Source organism: Dunckerocampus dactyliophorus, chromosome 8 (assembly GCF_027744805.1).
Source record: "Dunckerocampus dactyliophorus isolate RoL2022-P2 chromosome 8, RoL_Ddac_1.1, whole genome shotgun sequence".
NCBI lineage: Eukaryota > Metazoa > Chordata > Actinopteri > Syngnathiformes > Syngnathidae > Dunckerocampus > Dunckerocampus dactyliophorus.
In genome coordinates, this window is record NC_072826.1 from 16834487 (window position 1) to 16855866 (window position 21380).

Sequence of the window (21380 nt, forward strand, 5' to 3'; positions counted from 1 at the left end):
GTTATCATGCTGGGTACTGATGTGGAGATGGTCTCCAGCTACAGGTACCCTGGAGTCCAAGTGGACCAAAAACTGGACCATTCCCACAGAAGCTCTGTGCAAAAGGGGTCGAACTCGGCTGTACTTCCTACACAGGCTGAGCTTTTTCAACATCAGGTCCTTCCTACCAACAGCCATCAAACTGTAATATACACACACAAACAAAACACAGACTTTCGGTGTAGTATTTGTTCACAAATATATTTACGGTGGTGTGAAAAAGTCCTAGCCCCCCTCCTGATTTCTTATTTTTTTGCATGTTTGTCACACTTAAATGTTTCAGATCATCAAACTAATTTAAATATTAGTCAATGACAACACAACTGAACACTAATTGCAGTTTTTAAATGAACCTTTTTATTATTAAGGGAGAAAAAAATTCCAAACCTACATGGCCCTGTGTGAAAAACATCCACAAATGGCAAATCCACAAATGGCAAAAACATGGAACAGTGGTGAGCCTTCCCAAGAGTGGCCGTCCAACCAAAATTACCCCAAGAGCACAACAACAACTCATTCAAGAGGTCACAAAAGACCCCACAACATCCAAAGAACTGCAGGCCTCACTTGCCTCAGTTAAGGTCAGTGTTCATGACTTCACCATAAGAAAGACACTGGGCAAAATGATCTGCATAGCAGAGTTCCAAGACGAAAACTACTGCTGAACAAAAAGAACATTAAGGCTCGTTGCAATTTTGCATCACTCTGACCACCAGGCGATTACCTGCAAGCCCCTCCCCCGGGCCTGGTTTCAGGTTGAGGCCCTGGTGCTCCATTTATGTGGTGCGGTCCCTCACTATGTTGTTTCTCATAGGGTCTTCTGAATCACTCTTTGTCTGACCTGTTTGCCTTGGGAGACCTGACCAGGGGCATATAGCTCTGGACAACGTAGTTGCTAGGATCACTGGGGCACTAAAACCCCTCCACCACGATACGGTGGTGATTTACAGAGGAATGTGTTGTTTATATTTATTTATAAAACAAAACAATTTGTATTTTATTACATTTTTTACTGCTCTTAATTATTTTGTGATGACAATTTTCTTTCTGAAAATAAGTAATAATAGTAATAGTAATAATAAAAAGTACAGAATTATATATATTACATATACTGTATATTAAACCATATATTATCCATTATTTTTGTATGTACTGCTAATATTCCTTTTTAAAAAATATCTTAATCAATACATGTGCAAGCTTCAAAGATATGTTATCTATTCAATTTGGTCATTTTGGCTTGTGTGTTTCTCTACTGCTACATTCAGGACAGGCTGGGACATTGGAAATATCCAACTTGGAGTTTACAACAAAAACTAACTACTAATCATGGCTGACAACCTTAATAAGTAAGTATTTCATTTGTTCTGCGGAATGAAACAAAATGAAAGAATGAATGAATGACATAGTTACATACACACCACTTTGCATCGACAAATGGCTGCATTAATTCATTAAAACAGATTGTTTCATATGGTGACCAGTCCAGTGTACTCCGCCTCTCGCCCGAAGTCAGCTGGGATAGGCTCCAGCATACCCCCGCGACCCTAATCGAAGCGGCATAGAAAATGGATGGATGGATGGTTGTTTCATATGTGACATCAGACTACTGCATCTTGGTGACGTTTTTCCTAGTTGGAGTCAAAAATTCCTGACTAGAAGGCAACATAATTACTTAGATTTCTTGCCAGTACTAGATTACTCAAATGGTTGACTGTGGGGCAGGGCTGAGTTGCTGTGGTAACCAGCAGCATTGAGTCAAGTCTAGTTGCAGTGGGTGGGGGCCGATCGTGACCTTGGAAGGAGAGGATCTTCATCAAGCTCTGCTGCTGAGAGGTTTGTTCAGAACATGTCTTCCTATTGTAGAGCTCATTCAAGGTTCCTCAGTAGGTTTGAATGTTCCCCCACAAAGTGATGTTTCGGGACGGAAACGCAAAAAAAAAGCAAAGAGCTTGCAGGTGATATTGAGAACATTGATGAATAAGGATCATGCGGTGTTGCTAAAATCACCCTGGTCTATTTAGCATTAAAGTTCAGCAAATATTTGTAATCCCTAAGCGGATTTGCTTGTAAATCCCATATTGCATTTACACTGTTCACCCAGCCTTGCTTTTGAAAATGTATCAGATGCAGCCTACCTTTGTGGAAAACAAGTGACATCTGTCACTGTCAAAGACGGTGGTTTCACGGTGGTTGGTTTATAAAGTGTGAATAAGTTTATAGTTGGTAAATAAATAAGTTTAAAATGGTTAAAAAGCTATGGTTAAAAAGTTGAAGTGAGACATCTTCTCCAAAAAGGATAGTTTCAGTGACAGCAAGAGTGAGTGCTCTTCTCGCCATTTGACAATCCTTGACATTTTTCACTTAAACAGCATTTGGAGCTTTCTTTGTTGGTTCGCTGGCTGTCTAGCAGCATATGTTTGTTGTATGTTGTGAAGAAAGCACAAAGTCAATGACCCAATTGTGTTGTTGCCGTGTGTAAAAAAAAAAAAAAAAAAGTCATCATTTTATCTGAATAATTCACAGCTTGACAGCATGAGAGTGTTGAGGCCCCCCTCGGCTATCATTCACATGACAGCGCCGCACGGATATGACAGGGCCGCCCCCCACCCCAAGTTGCCAGGAAACCATGGCATTGATATCACGAGGAGCGCTGCCAAACAAACGTGTTCTTATAACACTGACAAAATGTAAAAATATATATACACCTGTGACAGACAGTCTGGATGAGAAGGCGAACAGTCAATGGGTGTCATTGGTTTGTTTATGTGATGCAGAAGTACAGCGACGCAGAAGCATCTGTCCAATCAAAAGCATGTATAGTTGCGGTCAAAAGTTAACAGAGTCATCCTCATCAGCAAAAACATTCTGGAACCTTTAACTCCACTTATGAGACTTAGGTGAATGTCTATATGTGTAAATTCTGACTCCTTGAGAATGAGAGGAAATGCAAAATAAATCCAAATTGTGATTTAAAAATGGACACAGTATAATGCAGGGGTGCCCATTACGTCAAGGTTGAGCCACGTCATAAACGTTACTTTGTAGATGTCATATGATATCAGTCAGCTGACATTAATCTCCGCTCCTGATTCGCTGTTGGCAAAGATTAAGTGGTGAACACCCGTCCCAAGCGACACACAGAAATGCAACTTTCATTTTTATTCTTTCGATTACGGATAAACTAACTCAGCGGTAAAATACCTCCATTTCTAACAAAAGTTATCTGTTCACTTGTAGCAGCTCTCTACAATAGAAACGTGCGATTCCTACACTTTTGTTTGTGAGACTGTTATTTCATGATTAATGTGCCCATTGCTGAAACCTTTTTAATATGTTGCTGTAATGTCTTTTGCATAATCATTTTCATTTCTTGTATATCTGTAATGTTTGATAGCAAATGCTAACTGGACCTAACACATGAACTGTGTGTATAATGAACGCCACCTAGCTATTTTGACTGATATGCACGACTCAGGTTATGTACACAACTATTGAGGAATTATGTGTAATAATCTTTATTGCCATACTGAATTGAATTCCAAATTATTGAATGATATCAACTGTTTTGATGACCTGTAAACTTTGAAACTGTGAATGTGAAATACTTATCATTAGTCGTCCCTCGTTTTGTATCGCTGTTAACTGGTCCCAGACGCGACTGTGATCAGGGAATTTCCGCAAAGTAGGATACAATATTAATAAATGGAGTATTTTCTTAGTTATGGCAAAGAAAACTTTTCTAAATATGTTCTTTAACATTATTAGAGCCATCTCGACATGAAACACCCACACCCACACCGTCACCTTTATGTTTGTATTACCCAATATAGTAAATATAATCAAAGAAAATAAGACGGACATAAAAAAGATAACAGCCTCACACGTTAGCAGTTCCTTGTGTTTTTTTTCTGGACGGTACTTCCTGCGGTGGCTATTTTAGCAATTTAACATGTAAGTAAAACTCCTACGGGACCCCTAGGGGACCTTAGTGGCGGGCAGACAGATGTGTGGATGACAGGAAGTGATGTCAGAGGTTCAGAGTTGAGTTTCCGCTTATCGTGGATTATAGCCCCAACGATAGCCTATGTTGTTATTATGATTAGTATGTTGTTATTATTGTGCCCGTTTTGAGATAATGCAATCTGCAATGAATGCCTGTTATGGCGATCAGTCAGGTGCTTGTCTCACCAAACAGTTACTGACACCAACAACCTTTGTCCTGTTCTGATAAAACTGCTGCAATGTCAACATCTCATCAGAGACCTCAATTGTTTACAAGCTCATAAACAATGCAAGATTGATATTATTATGAGTCCCTTGTAGGTTTCTGATCATTATTCCACAGTCGAGTCAGAGTCTAGCACAAAAACAAGCGAGTGAAACATTTAGCAACAAGCTGTTGATGAGTGCCTCAGCATTGAGTCACACACTTCTCACATTTCCCATGAGAGCTGCTAGAAGGAAAACCGTGGTCATTAAATAGAATGAATATTACACTTTTGTCCAGCAGGTAGTTAGAAAGACAACTAAAAGTAGCGCTGGAGCACAAACACGATAACCTTTAGGGATGATAAGCAGCAGTGCCCTCGAGTGATTAACGAGGGGAACCTATTTTGCTAATTTCCAGCTCGTTAGCACTCTGCTGGGATTTCACCAGAGTGGCCCTGCAGGACTGCAAAGTTCAAAACACCTCCCCTCAACCCCCCAAAAGTAGAAGTTTTATGGCAAGCCCTTTATGCATGCATGCCGTTGGTTCATTCTCTAATATAAGCAAGTTACAGTCCCTGGAATCCCACTTTGGCCCACTTTGGGGAAGCTAATGAGGCTCTTCTTTTGCATATGGCGCCTGCGGTTCCAGCATTACTAGTATGCATGTTTACTCAAAGAGAAATTCAAAATAGGATACAGTTCGGGTGCTTTCTAACAAAACTAGAATGAAACAATTGTGCAAAAACTGGTACTGTAATTTCCGCTGTATACGACACATCGGTGTTTTTACCCGCACCCATTAAATTTTGAGAGAAAAACACATTTGTACATATATAAGCCGCACTGGACTGAAAGCCGCACATGTGCACATCATAAAAAGACATATTGTGGCGCACACAAGTCCGTGAGGACCAGGCAGCTCTTTACTTGACAGGAGCCAATCATGAGCTATGAGAAAACTCACAACAAGCTCGTCAACCCATCAGAAATGGCAGGAGGTCATTACTCGGTATTCTGACTCACGGTGTCATCTTACAAAGAATACAAAAATCATCACACAGCAACTTAACACTCAAACGGTATACCTAAGAAATATACAAGACAAGGACCCTAAGCTGCCTGAGCTCATGAGCTCCCGCTGGTGGCCTGCCGGGCCACCGTGGCAGCCATTGGCCAATGAACCTCTCTGCTGGCCGAAATGCATTATGGGGAAGAAGTAGGTTAGGTATAACTTTTGAGTGTTAAATTGCTGTGTGATGATTTTAGCATTCTTTGTAAGATGACACCGTGAGTCAGACATATGCTGAATAATAACCTCTTGCGATTTCCAGTGGGTTGACAAGCTTGTCGTGAGTTCCCATATAGCTTGTGATTGGCTCCCGCCAAGGAAAGATCTACAGTTTCCTTCCGGGCTACCGTTTCCTTCTGAGCGGCACAGTATTTAAATGATCAGCAGTAGTGCTGAAGTGAAGGAGATGTCACAAGATTAGAACATGGTCACAAATTACCCACCCCGCTGTATAAGCCGGAGGGTTCGAAGTTTAAGAAAAAAGTAGCGGCTTATACACCGGAAATTACGGTATATAGCAGTTGGGGTTTTTTTGTCAACAGACATACAAGACCACAATGTACACTACCAGTCAAAAGCATGGACACACTTTCTCATTTAGTAGCATGAGAAACTTTTCACTGGTGGTGTATACCACTGGGAATCCTCCAATGAGGATATGCATTGTTTAACCAAACAAACAGGTTCCACTCTGTATCCCAGACATCCCTCAAAATAGCCACCTCAGAGCCGTACCACTAAAATCTGGCATTTAATCTCCTGTGCCGTTTATACGGATCCCAGCGAAAGACATGATACTACTAATGTGCACTTCCACACAGTAACAGATAATTAGATGCAATATGATAACAATGTCTGGTGTGACGTCTAAAATACATGTCGGCAGCGACAATTGCATTTAACACAACAGAGTGTCGAGTGTTAAACTTCCTATGTCCTATTCACTTGGTGCCTTGTGGCACATATGGCCTCCAGAGGCTGCCTCCACGCCACACTGTCACCTGTCGCCCTCGTTTTGTTGTATGTCCCCCAACCAGCAGACTCCCTCGCTTTCTCTACTGTTTGCCTCCAGGTGGTCTTGGGTCTCCCACGCAATCTCGTCCCCTCAGGGCCAGCCATCACGGCGATAGCTCAGTCATCGTTGGCCTCGTTCCTTAAGATATACCTGATAAACTTCCATCGTCTCCTGAGACCTCATGCTCTGGCTCTCCATTTTCTCTCGATGCTCTCCATTGTTGGCGGCCTTTGTCACCTTCCATGTCTCAAAACCGTACAAAGTTAAGCTTCACACCACAGAATACCCTTGCAAAGAGGCGGACCACTTACAAAGTGGCCAACTTTCCTCACCCCATTCCAGGGCTCTTTCTATCCAACAGCGACACAGAAAAGGGCGGAAGAAGAGAAGAGGTGCTCAAAAGTTTTGGGTTTTCATGACGTCATGAATTGAAAACTAAGTGTTTTATTGTCTGATTAGCAAGAATAATTATGTCACACTTCTATTACAGACATTATACAGGCTATAGAAAGTCATAGTGTATAATAAATGTTTCTGCAACGTGATATTATTGGCAAAATGCTGACACAAACTGGCAGGAGCCATGAGCCAAGTCAGTGTGTAATCAGACGGTAGGCGGGGCTTGTGCATGAGGGCCAAGAAGCCACTCTCATGGTGGCCTCACCTTAGGTTTCTAACCTGTATTTCATCAGGAAATCTGGAAATTCAGCAATTTTTACTGAATAAAACGCTAAAACCGACAGTAATCATACACAAAATACATTTATTAATTTATTATTCATTCAATGGACAACTATTAATATTTATTTTATGCTATTATTCGTTTCTGTGAGGCTCTGATCGCACGTCACTGAATATGGAATATAGCATGACTAAATCCGGAAGGAAGGTCATCCATCAAACTAACTGAGTCACTGCAGAAAATGTGGAGAGTAAATAGAGTTTAGTCTGATGTTCGAAAACAGGTAGAAATCCCAGTCAGTGGAGTAAGGCACGTTCTTGGAAATAAATCCCAACAAACAACCGGAAAGGGAGGCCTGCCATGAAAATGACGCATGTGTGCTGTAAAATAAGAACTGATCAAGAAGGATGGAGAAAACAGCGAGGGATATTTACAGCTTTGGGAAAACCCCCACCAACAAGGCTGGTTGTTCTGCACTAAAGTCAATACATCCTCGAAAACTACTTGACGAAAAGGTCCTCGCTCGCCTCTCAAGTGCGACCGACTCTATTTCATGCAAACAGCTCGTCTTGGACACCCTCGGGCCACACAGGCATCGATTATCAGTGCACACCCGCCATTCCCCAAAAACATAGACCACTGTGCCGTTTATCTCTGGAACTGGCTGCTGCTGCTGCGTTGTCGCTCTTTAGGATGCAACACCAAGCAATGCTGGCACATTTGAATATTTTTGGAGGCATGGGACAAGACGATCCTCTTTCGTAAATGCCAAACATGTATTTTTAACTACTCAGTGGTACTCAGTAGTCCTCAAAGTGTGCTCAACATGCTTGTGTGTAATGAGCTCACTTTGTCCTCCATGCGATGATGGAGTGCAATCAATGGGACTACAGCTTGGCAATAAAAGGCCAAAGGAGTGAGTTGTTGGAAAGCAACTGGACATGAATCAAAAGTCTTCATTAGGACGCCGGAATGAGTCTCTTGTGAGATTGTAAACACATCGATCCAGCAGTGATGGACACCAAAGGACACGCCATATGGTTAATGTTGCATCATGGGGGGTGTATCTATATGACTGCAATAAAGCAGTGTAGCAGTGTGACGCTGCATTTTTATATTTAATACAGAGTAGTGATTGACTGATTATTACTTCAAAAAAATTCAAAAAACAACTTAGTGTGTCCTTAGTGTGTGTTTGGACTTCCTGTTCTTCTGTGACTCCACGAGCCCTATGAACTCTGCCTAGCAACAAGTGGCCACATAATTAAACAGGTTAAACAACAATACTGATCAATGTTCTTTCATCTGCACGATGCTAGCTAAAAATGCATTCCAGTTGTTAGTTTTATAACGATACACAACCTATAAACTTATATTGTACATCATTTATGCCATTGGGTGAGAAATTGGAATAAAAATAGTAATTAGGAGAACACTGTCACACTCTTAAACTAGAGCTGCATCAATTAACCAATGATGAATCGGTTATCCAATTAAACAACAACTATTTTGCTATTGAATTAATTGTTTTTTTAAATTTAAAAATGTAAATATCCTCTTATTTCAGCCACTCAAATGTGAATATTGTTTTAATTCCTTAGTCATCCATGAAAGCAGACCTATTATCTTTGTGTTTTAAGCAAACCAAGATATTCACACACATCAGCTTTGCCGTTGGAAAACAGTGATCAACTTTTTGGGCTTTTTTCTGATAACTTGCGGACCAAACCACAAACTGTTCTGTGTTTGGTTCATATTGATTTGGTCCATCTACGATTACTCGATTAATAGAAACAACAAGCTTCACATTAATCGACTAAGAAAATAAGTTGGTTGAATTATTTTCATCTATTATTGCAATTTGGATGAAGTAATGGCATTTTTTCCCCATAAATTCAATGTCATTCAAAAGTGGGTTAACGGTTTGATTTGTCATTCTAGATTTAATCTTTTGAACATTTTGTCCCAGAACATGTTATAGTAGATCCCCATCATTTCTCAGTTCAGCATTCGCGCCAAGGTGCTGAAAGCAATGCACAGACTGACCCTCTTCCTGCCTGTTTGGAGGCGAGAGACTAGGAAAACAGACACACATGCGCATGGCAATATATATTGAGGCCGGCAAAATTATCCAGTTCATTTTCATTTATGGTGTGATTTTTGTATTATCGCGTTAGGCCTCGTGCCCACAAGACAGTTTTTCTCTAAACGAGAAATCTTGACATATGACATCTTGGGGCAGCCCTAGCAACCATTGAACTGAAATAGGCTGTTCGCAGGCTGATCAAAAGTTTAAGACCATAGCTCAAAAAAACAAAACCCCCTCAAGTAGAAATTAAAAGTTCAAAAAAGGACTCAGTAATGAGTAGCTGCACCACCCATCCATTCATTTTCTATGCCGCTTATCCTCACTAGGGTCGTGGGTATGCTGGAGCCTATCCTAGCTGACTTCGGACGAGAGGCGGGGTACACCCTGGACTGGTCGCCAGCCAATCAAAGGGCACATATAGCCAAACAACCATTCCCACTCACATTCATACCTATGGACAATTTAGAGTCGACAATTAACCTAACATGCATGTTTTTGGAATGTGGGAGGAAACCGGACTACCCGGAGTACGCACGGGGAGAACATGCAGACTCCACACAGAGATGCCCAACGGAGATTCAAACCCTGATCTTCCAGATCTCCCAACTGTGTGGCCAACATGCTAACACCTAGGCCACCGTGCGGCACAGGTAGCTGCACCATTCTTTGTTAATCTGCTGAAAAATTGGTATGGGCATGCTTGATGCCTGTGTTTCCAGGAAGTTAGCGGGAATGTTGCTCTGGGTGGTGAAAATGGCTTCGTGGAGAGCATCCACTGTCTGGGACTGATGCCCATTTTTGTAAACTTCTCTTGCCATCCATCCCCAAATGTTCTCAGTTGGATCTAGATAAGGGGAACATGCAGGATGGTCCAAAAGAGTGAGGTTATTCATCTGGAAGTAGTCCTTGCTCCAGGTGAGCATTGTAAACTGCAGCATTATCCTGTCATTAGCACAGAGATGAGGGCCTTCAGTCATGAGGGTTGCCCCTGCAACATCTCCACATAGCCACCTGCCGTTTGACGACCCTGCACAACCTGAATCTTCATTTTTCCACTGAAGAATAAAAGCACCCCATATTATGATGGCGCCCCCTCCACTGTGCCGTGTAGAAAACATGTCAGGTGGGCTCTCCTTGTCATGCCAGTAACATTGGAAGCCATCAATGTAAGCGTCAAGGTTACATTTTCTCTCATCAGAAAATAAAGCTTTCTTCCACCTTTGAATGTCCCATGTTTGTTGCTCTCATGCAAATTCCAAACGGGCAATACGGCCTTTGAAGACATTTTGTTCTTCAGACCCCTCTCTCACAGATGCTGTCTGATGGTTATTGAACTGCACTCAGCACCAGTAACAACCCTTATTTGGGCCGAGGATTTTCCTGCGTCTTGATAGCCGGTCGGATCCTCCGGCTCAGGGACGGTGACATTTCTTTGGTTCTCCCACTTGACTTTTTTGTTCCATAACTCTGCTCTTTTAGGAAATTTAAAATGCATCCAACCTCAGCAGCAATGGCGCCGCGAGAGGCCTTGCTTATGCAGCTGACTGCATTCAAAGAGAGAAAGCTTTTTTGTCTTTGCCATCAAGAGCTCATGACAGTGTGAATACCTGACGGAAAATGACACTGAATCCACATTTTTGCCAAGATTTTGGCTTTTAAAGGCTGTGGTCTTTAATTTTTGATCAGCTGATGAACAGCCTATTTCACTTTAATGGTTCTTCAAAAAAATAACTGTCTAACTCCATTTTTTTCTTTTTACATTTTGAAGCTCTACTTAAAACCTCCTTAGGATCCAAATTGTAAATTCTTGCAATTTTTGGCCTTTGGTCTTATATGTATTTTAGTCCATTTAGCTATTTTTATGTTTGAAAATACATAATTTAGGGAAAAAAATATATACAATTTGCTTAAAAATGTATTTTGTTTAAATACTAATAGGCCATATTCAACCACAAAACAGTATGATTTATTTATTAATACATTTTTGAAAAGTTGTGAGAGTGAAGCCACGACATTTGAACCGTGATGTGGTGAGGGACGACTGTATCTAAAAACAATGCAATACATCAGGGCTGAGTACAAGGTACATTGTGGTCTGAACATACAGATGTGCTTGCTTGGTGTTGTAGGTCAGTCACCACATACGTTAGGAATACAGGACAGTACTGGGCAACTGGGGAAAATATTCAAAATGGGCCGCATGGTGGCTTCGTGGTTAGCATGTCAGGCTCACAGTCTAGAGATCCCATTTCGTAGAGTTTGCAGGTTCTGCCTGCGTGTGCATGGGCTTCCTCCCGTATCCCCCAAACATGCATTTTAGGTTAATTGTGAACTCTAAATTGTCCATAGTTGTGAATGTGAGTGTGAATGGTTGTTTATATACTATGTACAGTATGTGTCCTGTGATTGACATGTGCTACAGGGTGCACTCTCTCACCCATAGTCAGTTGGAATAGGCTCCAGCTCATCCATGCCCCTAATGAGGACGAGCGGTATCGAAAATGCATGGGTGGTTAAGTAAACAGATTTTAACATAGTTTTGTTTTCTCCATATATATTTTTCATACGGAAGTTTTAAATTCAAAGAGCAAAGACAGCGCAGTGAGATGTCAAAGAATATTCTACTGTTGTCCAAAGGAGAAAGGCAGAGGTGGAGAATAAAAAAACACAGATGCGCATCTCTAAGCAATTGAATTCAGTGCTGACCAACCTGTTGGAAAGGAGGAGGAAAGAAAGAGGAGGGGGGTGATTACTTTCTTGTTACACTCACGGTGCTGAAATTGCGAGGCCCGCACATCTCCCCCTGGTAGCGACAGTACAAGAGCATCTCCTCCAGCTGATGTCCCAGCCGGTCCAGCAGCTGCCTCATGGAAGGCTGCGCCTCCCGGGAAGGAGGAAGAAAGTGGTTGAAGTCCAAGATCCGGGAGAGCGGTGACCAGGGCGGCTCGCTGCCAGCGGGGGTGTCGCTCCTCATGCTCGGCACCACCAGCGCCTCTCTGGCTGCGGGGGACACCTGCCAGTTCCTCCCCAGCAGCCCCAGCCACCTCCCGGCGCTGAAGATGTCCGTCTTCTTCATGCGTCTGGGCAGGAGGAGGTTTTGGTTGCATATGGTGACGGCGGGGAAGACGAGCCGCTTGGCGTACACCATGTGCGCCTTGGTGTAGACGGGCGACGAGAGCAGGTAGCGCACCCGGTTGGACGACCAGGCGAGGAGCAGCGCCACGGCCGCGGCGAGCGCTAGTAGCCAGGCCACCCTGCGCGGGTACGAGCCGCCGCTGAAGACGTGCCGCAGGCCGTGCAGGGTGGTGTGCTTTACGAAGAGCCGGCCAGCTTCGGCTAGAGAGCCAGGTCTCGATTTGGACCCGGACGATTCGCACTGGCACATTTTGCTGGTGGGCGTAAGCCCAAGCGGTGCCGTTGTGGTCACTATGGTGTGCGCAACTAGCACTCGACTGTGCGCCCTCGGATGGTTTGCAGAGAGCGAGACAGAGAGAGAGCGAATAAGAGAGAGAGAGATAGAGAGAGAGAGAGAAAGCTGCAGCTTGTGCAGAGGAGTACTTCTGTATTTTCAGCTTCCCACATACACATTCACTTCACCAGTGGCGTTTTTATAGACAAATAAATTAAATATAATTGCGGAAATGTGCACTAAACACAAAGTTTGAATCAACACTTGCTCAACTGCTTCATCAAAACATCACAACATCAATATCATATATCAACAGACAGTGCTACCTACTGGCTGTATGTAGGTGATGACCTCAGAACAACAGCTTTTCTTTTTAGCAAGGTGCCTGTCCTGAGTGAGCTGGAGCCGAGGCGGGTACACCCTGGACTGGAATAGACAAGTATTCACACTCACGTTAACGCCTTATGGACAACAAGTCTACAATTAACATAATATACACGTTTTGAACCGATTCGAACCAGCATCGGACCCGTAGGTATTGTACTATTTTTCACCAATTTTAAGTCTCAAAGATAGGTCTACCACAATAGTGTACTGGAAGTGTGTTGCCCAAAATCGAGCCTTGATGTTGGAATTTAGGCAGTTTAAAAGTGCTGTTAGTAAGCCATAGTAGGAACACGCTGCTTTGTGTGTCTGTAGCTTTCATGCTAATGAGCTATGTTTGTCCACACGAGTGTGTGTCTCCATGGAGCGCAATTGTGCACTTTATGCATTTTTTACACCCTAACTCTGCACTTGTCCAATGTAATAGATACCATATATCACATACAACAACGTAACATTAAGCAATACTAGCATAGCTATGTCAGCTACGGCGCTACCATTACACTCACATTTTAACAGCGACTTTATGCTAGGTTAGCCTACTTGTTGAAAAAAGAGCTATCACTCAACATTAATGCAAACATGCTCCAGATTTGCTGATATTGAACAGAATGGCCAATTAAAAGTCAACTACATCTCAAAGGAGCAGGAAAAGGATGAGGAGGGAAGACATGAAGGTCTCTCCTCAAGGGACCTTTCTTAACCCAAGCAATGCCAGCAGCTTGTTCACTTTGGTGGCCTTTGCTTGATTTGATGCAGAAGACTTCCCTGACATAATTTTTAGGTATGGTTCAAGGGCAGAGTTCAAAGACAGGAAGTAAAAGGTCAAAGGTATTAGGCAGGATTCAAGAGGGAAGTAAGAGTCAAACACGAGCAGCGCAGGTTTGAGGGTGGAAACAGGGCTGTCCGTAAGGGTTTAAGGGAAGGTAGCAAGGGTCAATGGCCGGCAACAAAGTCTTGAGGGTGGATTTTGAGGTTTTGAGGGCAGCTAGTGAAGGTTCAGGGCAGAAAGAGTTCATGGGTAGCAACGATAAAAGAGAGGCAGTACTGGTTAAAGGACAAAAATGTAAGTTTCAAGGGCAGAAATTAAAGTTTTGAGGATTGTCAGTGATGGTTCAAGGGCAGGAAGTAAGGCTTACCATGCACTGGAGGTAGCAAGGGTCAAAGGCAGGCAGAAATTCAAGAATTCGAGAAATGAAAGTTCACACTGGGAGTACATAGTGTAAGGTTTCAAAGTATGGCACGGAGGGCTCCAGAGTTTGAGTGTTAGACAGAGGCAGTTAGAAGGCAGGTAATAAGGGTAGATATTAAGCGGCATGCTGTATGTGAAGCTTTGAGTGTGTTAGCGAGGGGTCAAGAGCAGTCAGCGGTCCCTGCAGGCAAGCTGCAGGGGGTTGTGAAAGCATCACAATCTAAGGGGGTGGGGGTCAGCTGAGTGGTGGTTCATGCTCATCCGCTTGTCATATTGCTCGTGTTAAAATCCCAAACAGGAGCCGGGCACCATGCATGCAGCTCACAGTCTCACTCTTGAACTGCTCCCCGCCATCACTTGGCTATATGCGAACTGTTGCGTGACTGAGGGGAAAAGAAGTGTGAACAAAATAGTTTCACTGTGTGAAGAAAAAGCATGAGGCAGATGACTCAGGTGTCTTGCAGAAGATGCGATAGGAACATAACGGAGCAGTCCACTGCTCCACTGAACTTGTATCTATACAGTACTGAAGGTAGTTTTCCAGCACGCTGCAAAAAAGGTTAGTAGTGCTCATTATAAGATATTCTTTTTGTCTTAATGTCGGCCTCCTGGCCGCCTGCATGACTGCTCATCTTTGTGAACCTGCTGGCAGATGTCTTTTAGTGCTGCTGTGACACATCATAACGCTTAAATTGGCCAGAGGAGCATTCCAACATCTTATTGCAAAAGCGGCTCTATAAAACAGGACAGATACAAGATGGAACTAGGATTGTATAAGAGTCTTTTTGAATGTATTATCTATTGGCCACAGGGAGCATCATCTGGAAGAGGATGCTGTAAAAAAAAAAGTGGCCTGTCTCTTGGCAGCCGGCTGTCTTTAGTAAGATTGAACCCCCCCCGACCAAAAAAAAAATAAAAATGTAATTAGTCAGCAAAGTACGACGGCGTATTAGGGCCACATTTTTTAAAAAAAAGAAAAAAAAAAAGAGAGATTTCGAGAATAAAGTCGTAAATTTACAAGCATACAGTCGTAAATTTACGAGAAAAAAAGGTGTATTATTACCATTGCCCAAGGCCAAGGGTCACATAACTCCCCCCTTTTCATATGACGTAGTATTAAAATAATCAGAGATTTCGAGAATAAAGTCGTAAATAAAAAAAAAAACAACTTGTTATAGCCCTCCATGCACATACGACACGTAATATTACGACTTTATTCTCGTAAATTTATTACTTTATCCTCGTAAATTTATGACTTTTTCCTCATAAATAAGTTTACGACTTTATTCTCGAAATTTCAGATGATTATTTTTTTTCCTTGTGGCCCTAATAGTCTGTTGTAGAAAACAGCATGTAAAGTACCAGTATTAGGACACTGAAAAGAGACAAAAACGTATACTACAATAATAACAAAAAAGTATTTTTTTCTGTTTTTTTAGTAAAGTGAGAAAAAAGTTATATTTTGAAGAAAATTTCCAAAAGAAGAAAAAAAAACAATGTTTTTTTTTTTTTTTTTTTACAAAAAAGTAGTCTTTTCAAAAAGAGCAGCCTGTTGAATTTAGTAAAATTTTGATAAAAAAAACCAAAACACTGTAATTAGTTAGACAACAGGTTTGTATTAGTATATAAAGTAGGGCACAGACTACTATGATAATAAAGTAAAAACAGTGGTGTGAACAAGTGTTTGACCTCTCCCTATGTTTTTCACACTTAAATGTTTCAGATCATCAAACTAATTTAAATATTAGTCCATGACAACACAACTGAACACAAAATGCAGTTTTTAAATGAAACTTTTTATTATTAAGGAACAAAAAAAATTGAAACCTACATGGCCCTGTTTGAAAAAGTGATTGCCCCCTAAACTAAACCTAACAACTGTTTGGGCCACCCTTAGCAGCAACAACTGCAATCAAGCATTTGTGATAACTTGCAATGAGTCCCTTACAGCGCTGTGGAGGAATTTTGGCCCACTCATCTTTGCAGAATTGTTGTAATTCAGCCACATTGGAGGGTTTTCCAGCATGAAGTGCCTTTTAAAGGTCATGCCAGAGCATCTCAATAGGATTCAGGTCAGGACTTCGACTAGGCCACTCCAAAGTCTTCATTTTGTTTTTCTTCAGCCATTCAGAGGTGGACTTGCTGGTGTGTTTTGGATCATTGTCCTGCTGCAGAACCCAAGTTGGTTTCAGCTGGAGGTCACAAACAGATGGCCGGACATTCACCTTTGGGATTTTTTTGGTCGACAGCAGAATTCATGGTTCCATTTATCACAGCAAGTCTTCCAGGTCCTGAAGCAGCAAAACAACCCCAGACCATCACACTGCCACCACCATATTTTACTGTTGGTATGATGTTCTTTTTCTGAAATGTGGCGTTACTTTTATGCCAGATGTAATGGCATAAAAAAGTTCAAGTTTTGTCTCGTCAGACCACAGAATATTTTCCCAAAGGTCTTGTGGATCATCAAGATGTTTTCCTGTAAAATTGAGACGAACCTTAAAGGAAAACTGCAATTTTTTTTTAAAATTTTGCCAATAATCCACAATCCTTATGTGAGACATGAACACATACTGTATGTGTTTCTCTATTCTGTGCATTCTAAAGATGTAAAAACAGATAAAAAGAAACAGCTCAGTACTGCACGTAATGGGATCCACCTATGCCACCTACAAAGGCCGCTATTGAAAAACCTCCAAAAACCTACAACAATGTTTTATTGTTTGCATACTGTGACCATGTTGTAACAGGTACATTCATGATAACATGCAATACTTACTGTATTTTGTGTATTTTGGCCATTCTAAGCATTACCGGAACTTCTGCCTCGCCACATTGATTTCTCATAGCAATAAAGTAAACAAATGCCTACACCTAGCGTTAACTTTTCCAAACTCAGAACTAAAAAAACAGCAGCAGTGGTGTCAATATGCAGTGTTCGTGTTTTGATCTGAAAAATCATAGGTAACTTTGATCAAATGTAGAATTACTACACTGAGTACATATAACACAGTGGCAGCTGTTCAACTCCGACATGATGCTGGGAACATCGAGCGTAGGTCGGATTGCAAGGATTATTGTGTGTGTAAAGCACTTGAAGTGCAGTTCCAATCCTGCCTGGTACACTGCCACTTCCATATTACGTGTATTATCATTCACAGTAGCAATACCATAGCTCACAGTCTGATAGACTTCTGGCTGCCCTCTTCCCACGAGAAATATTGTCAGGTTTTAATCTTGTGAGTCGTGACACCCTTTGTAAATACTTATTACTGATTATACTTATTAAAGTAAGTAAGTCAAATTTATTCATAGAGCACTTTTCACAGACAGAGGCACAAAGTGCTGTACATTGTGTGATAGAGTAAAATAGCAGTCACAATACCATGAAAAAAGACAATTAACACTGTAAAAAAATTAATAAAAACAATTAAAAAAGTGATAGAAGCATTCGGTGCAGTCAGTTAAAAAACCTATTTTCTAGAAATCATAACTTTTTTTCTGCAAAACATAACCTTTTTTTAATAGAAAATATGCTACTTTTTTCTGAGAAGTACAACTTTTTTCTCAGTTTTATTATCATTTATTAGTTTATTATTAATTATTCTTGTTCATTTAAAAATGCATTTGTGTCATATAATTCTTTTAATGTCTTTTGTGTGTATGTGCAGTGTAACATTGTAAACCACTATGGCCACATCCTTTACATACTAGTTTATGTATGGTATACTATATGTTTTTTCTTATTAGATTTTTTTTGTGCATGTTGGATGAGTACAATTCTCACTTCCAGTCTACATGGCAGTCTAAACAGAGATCCGCCAACTAGCAGGCAGTTTAATTTCATGTTTCTGGGTTCATACAAGATTCAGCCGATTACTGTGCGAACCCGAATGTCCCCTTGGAAGACAATTAAGTCCTTTACTCTTACTGCACCAGGGCGTCATGGGAAATGGCTGCTGGACAAAAAGAGGTTGAATTTAGTGTGTATATGTGCTATTGAACCCCATATTCCCCATGATGGAATGTGGACACATAGATTCTCTCCAAGTCACTATTAATTAAATGTAATTCATATTATTTACTTCTTCAAACTCTTGACACTTGTCTTGACACTTAAGGGCATTTCTATGCTCATCAGGAGCAATGATGGAGAGACTAGCTAATGTGTCAGGGTGACAACAAATACATACATAATATAATACAATGTCTGCAAACCAGGCTTTTCTGTAAAAAAAACCAAAACAACATTTTCAAAGCAAACAATGACATTTGTTCGGGGACCTTGGGCCGCCATTCATTAAGTTCAAGTGCATGCGGCAGCTAAATGAATATCCAATTTAAAATACTGCATTAATGAAATAGATAAAAAGGGAGAAACATGGCTTCAATTAAGTCAATGATTAAATCGGAAAAGAATATAAAAATCCTATTAAAAGATAAATATTTCCTCTTAAAGGTTTGAGGGTGGAATTGGCAGATTTCAGCAAACACACAAAAGACGTTTGACGGTCAGGATGCGAAGAAAGAGCACAACAAAGCAGTTTTGGACCAAATGAACAGAGACTGACTCAATGACTGGAGACTAGGTGTGTCACTGGACACCCAACTCCAGAGATGAGACGACGCACAAGATTGGGTACATGAGAACAAGACGAGACGAGACAAGACAAGATTTTAACATTACTTTTAAGAAAAGTACAATGAAAAATATGACTGGAGAAATATATTTTTTTATTTAACAGCATCACAAAACAATGCAGGTGCGTTTTGAAATGTTTACTGTCCCACAAATTGATGTTAAACGACAACGTTTTTTGAGACCAAAAATAAATATACAGTAAATATAAAAACTGCGAAATGTAATGGCCATGTTGCTAAAATGTCAACACAGGTCATTTACGTATGAGATGTGTTGTGAAGCGGATTTAGGGTCACCACAATACCATTATTAATGAACCAAGACACCCACTTAACCCTTTAACTTCCAGTACATCGTCTAAGATACACCTAACTTTAATTTCTGCTATTAACTTGGCTAGTAACTAACTTCCACCGGTGATTGCCGGTGCTTGTAAAGTTGGCGCCCAGCCAAATGTATCAAGCGTAAATAGAACCGCTCGGTGATTGAGGGTGCAGACAAGTCCGAACATCTACATGTTTTAATCTGACAAATCTTAACTAGCTTTGATCAAATGGAAAATTACTACAGCTTCTGCATTAAAACTGCGGCAGCTGTTCAACTCAGATGGAAAAAACAGCCACACGTCACTCGCTGACCCTGGGAACACTGAGGTAGGTTGGATTGCAAACTTTATAGTGTACGTAAAGCACTTAACCCTCCCTGCCACTTCTATATTACTGTATACTGTAGCACCATTCACAGGTGCTAAGTTTTTGGCAGTTTTTGTTGTTGTTTTCTGTTTGCATTGGGGTCAACAGGTAGAGTAGCAGGTAGTACCACCTCCATACTGCATCTTATATTTGCATTACCGCCACCTACAGGATTGGAGTGAAACAGTATGTTACGGATGCAGTCTAATGATTGCTGATGATGGCATTTTCCAATGGCCACTTTCGACCCACTCTCCTCTGCGCTAATTGGCAACACACTGTGTTTGCTACACAACCACACCAATGATCTTTGCACGTAATAGATTGCCTCTCTGCTTCCATTTAAGGGGTTCCTGTCTAAACCTGTTTGTCGTGAGAAAAGACTTGTCTTAAAGGAACACACGTCGACTAAGTTGTTTGTGTCACCTCTGGGGAGTTAATGCATTCCGCACTTAATCAAAGTGTCACAGCCAGGTCCGAACTGGGGTGGAGTTTGGCACGTCTGAACCCTTGATGACTGCAGAGTCCAACCACTTGCTGCGAGGCTTCTATGTAATTCCCTTGGTTGTGTGTTGCATGCAAACTCAATTGGAATTGGTGATGAATATCCTGATTATATATTAACAGCCTCATTTAAACAAAAGAGAACAGAAGTGAGGAACAGAACACCAGCAGAAAGTGGATTCTAGTTAAGCCTGGAACAAATGAAAGTACAAACTCCTGATATACTGTATGTACAGAATACGTATATCATCTGAAAGTGGAGTTAGAAACAAAATAAATACAATTATACTATATGGCAGGAACACAAACATAGAGGCACACAACATTGTGCAGCGTCCACGTGCGAGTCTACTGAAAGATGCCATCCCCACATAACCCAAGTTCATCTTAAATACAACTTAATACAAAGCATATGTCCACACTTTAATTCACCTGAGAGACTGTTAATGTGTCTCGATAGGTGCTGCTGTTTTGGTTAGCAATGGAAAAGATATGGACCATAGCGTCTATATGTGAGGTTACTAATTAATTTTTCCTCAGTGGAAAAAGTGAGGCGTGTACAGTCATCCCTCGCTACATTGCGGTTCGAACATTGCACCCTCACTCAATGGCGTTCTTTTCAAAAATGTATTAATAAAAAATTGCTCTTTTGTGGTTGACTATGGCCTATTATTAGTAAAAAAAAAATATCAAAAGACAAGTCATATGTCGTAATCTGGAAACAGTGTGCAGAGATACAGCGGGAGAAAAATATAACGCTGATGGGGTTGTCATACAGCTTCATGTCGAAAAATTTGAACTATCCCTTTAAGAGACGCATTGTCAACCGGTTGCTAGTTATGCGATACCCTGTGCATGTCTCTACAGTCGATTGATCTCAGGATTTATGGCTGATTCTTATCTGCTACCGATGCAACCGTGTCACTTGCTTGTCAAATCCAATATCTGGTCGCATCGGTTTATTGTTCACGACCCTAATAACAGTGCCACCATGTGGTGTATTTGTCAGAAAAATAGTAGCACAGGCAAAATATGTAGCGGTGATTGTTTTGACAAATTTTCACCTTTCTGTGTGCAACGATTCAGGAGTAGAAGAGTTACAGCTTATATAAACAAATACATTTGCACCTCTGCCATCTCTTAATACCCAAGACTTGTCCTTAAATAACAATTCTGTACATAACTCATCCTATAGCATCTCTCTATCTCCAAAGTTCCCTATGGGAATGTTGTCCTCCAGGCCTAAAAAGAAAGTACAGATATCACTGCACTGAGCGAAGGCAGGCCGACTGCCATCAGAGGAGCAGGTGGTGTGTTACCGAGACCATTTTAGAAGATAATTGTGTACGTGATTCGCCCGTAAGCGACAAGTGTCACCAATGTGGCCGTCCGTCCTCCCTTTCCAAAATAATCTCTTCATCTACTGGGCTGTAACAGTGAATTACATCGTG

General features: G+C 41.3%; 1 protein-coding gene across 3 annotated transcripts in view; it reads right to left on the minus strand.

Moving 5' to 3' along the window:
• The window catches only part of asic1b (acid-sensing (proton-gated) ion channel 1b), a 209265-nt gene that overhangs the window by 33864 nt on the left and 154021 nt on the right, over positions 1 to 21380 (minus strand). The window contains exon 1 of one of the 3 annotated variants that reach the window (XM_054783391.1): positions 11877 to 12556. The exons of the other annotated variants lie outside the window; for them this stretch is intronic. Within the exon in view, the coding sequence (XP_054639366.1) occupies positions 11877 to 12491 (615 nt within the window). The 5' untranslated portion in view covers positions 12492 to 12556. Of the gene's footprint in view, positions 1 to 11876; positions 12557 to 21380 lie in introns of those variants that run through there. 3 annotated transcript variants of the gene reach the window in all.